This window comes from Zalophus californianus, chromosome 8 (genome assembly GCF_009762305.2).
Source record: "Zalophus californianus isolate mZalCal1 chromosome 8, mZalCal1.pri.v2, whole genome shotgun sequence".
NCBI classification, from domain to species: domain Eukaryota; kingdom Metazoa; phylum Chordata; class Mammalia; order Carnivora; family Otariidae; genus Zalophus; species Zalophus californianus.
Window position 1 is genome coordinate 85,985,384 of NC_045602.1, and position 1,875 is coordinate 85,987,258.

Here is a 1,875-nt window from a genome sequence, read left to right on the forward strand (position 1 = left end):
CACTGCAGGGATCTGCTGGGTTTGGAGACTCCACGGGGCCAGGTGCCAGAGACGGAAACACTCTGTCACAGGCCGGGTGAGCATGGAGTGCGGCTGGAGACCCGGGAGACAGGAGTGATTGACTGCTTTTCTCTGGGGGCACACAGAGAAGTGGGGTCCCGAGTTCTCAGCTCCTCCAGAGTGGAGATTGGGAGGCCGCCATTTTCACTCTCGTCCTCCAAAGCTGTATGGAAAGCTTGCAGGGAACAGAAGCTCCAAAGAGCAAACCCGAGCAGCTTGCTTAGCCCGGACCGACAAGGGTGGGGCAATTCCGCCTCCGGCAAAGACATTTGGGAACCACGGCAACAGGACCCTCCCCCAGAAGATCAGCAAGAACAGCCAGCAAAGACCAAGTTTACCGATCAATGAGAACGGCAGAACCCTAGCGCTGGGGGAATACAGCACATAGAATTCATGGCTTTTTTACCATGATTCTTTAGTCTTTCAAAGGTAAATTTTTTTTTTTTTTTTTTTGCTTGATAAAAAGTATATTGTAGAGGGAAATACACGAAAGTTGGGGTAAGAAGAGGGAAGAAAAATGGGTCAGCAGGATGGGTGAAGGTCTCAAAGGAAATACGGTGTCCTCGTTCTGGGAGGAATAACACGTTGTGAATCTGGAACTGCCCAGAATAACTTTGGTTCTCTTGTATTTACATCTTTGAAGACCATGATCGAACCAATATTTCCACAATGATAGCAGTAATTAGGAGCAGACCATACTGTTACCAGTGTCTCATCAAACATAAATTTATAGTGTTCGTGCACTAGTTGGTGTGCTCTGCAGATGAGTTTTAAATTGTTGATATGAACAAACTCATTTGTGACCTTTGCGCCAAAAAGCCAACCTGCTCCTCGGGGACTGATTGCCCAAGTATCCACATCTTCAGGATCTGACCAAACCAGATCACAAAATGCTCCTTTATGAGGAATTTCCTGATTCCATTCAATGGTTCGAATTTGATCCAGTGTTTTGATATCAGGAGATAAACCACCATGAACACACAAAATCTGCTCATCTATTAAAGCTGCTACTGTGAGCATGTCGAAAACTTTGGTACAGTATCTCCAGGCACTAGCATTGCCATATTTGGTTTGGCACTCATCATAAAATCCATATACTTGTGCTATCTGTCTACTGTCATGATTTCCTCGCAAAAGTGTAATACGATCAGGCCATTTAGCCTTTAGTGCAAGAAGGTAAGTGAAGGTCTCCAAACTATAGTAACCTCTGTCTACAAAATCACCATAATATGTGATATGTAAATATGTAGTTTGTGTCAGGAACCTGACCTCCAGTTCTGAATAGTTCACAAAGGTCATAAACTGTCAGTGTATGTCTCCACACACTGCTACTGGTGTCGATACTGGCTGGACATTTGACTCTTCTAAGAAGCGGTCACAAACATAGTCACATAGCTGCTTCAGGTCATTTTCCGGTAGGTACTTGCACAGCCGCGCTATCTCCACATACTTGTCCATGTCTAGGGGCGCGATTTTAGAAATAACAAGCCCTGACGGCTTCGGCGGCAGCGGCAGCGGCTCTAGTAGTGGCGGCGGCAGCGGCAGAGGGCAAAGCCGGAACTCTTCCTATGCCACGTCCGGCCTGTGAGAGAAAATTATTTTTTTTTTAACTGTCTTTTCTACTCTTTTTTTTTTTTAATTTTTCTTTTACCCTTTTTCACCCAACAACTTATCAATCCCTTTTTAAAAAATATTTTTTTTTTATTTTTCAGTTTTAGAGCCATATTCTATCCCTTCATAGTAGTTACCCTTATTTTGGTGTATATATATATATAAGTTGTTCTCTCCTTAAAATTTGGAGATACAGTTTCTTCT

The 1,875-nt window shown here is 43.7% G+C and overlaps 1 protein-coding gene across 1 annotated transcript; it reads right to left on the minus strand.

Annotated features, from left to right (window-relative positions):
- Positions 1–603: 603 nt before the first annotated feature.
- LOC113938444 (serine/threonine-protein phosphatase 6 catalytic subunit-like) lies at positions 604–1,519 on the minus strand. Its single transcript, XM_035728960.1, has one exon. The coding sequence runs from the start codon at positions 1,357–1,359 to the stop codon at positions 604–606; it is 756 nt and encodes a 251-aa protein (XP_035584853.1). The 5' UTR covers positions 1,360–1,519.
- Positions 1,520–1,875: the final 356 nt, after the last annotated feature.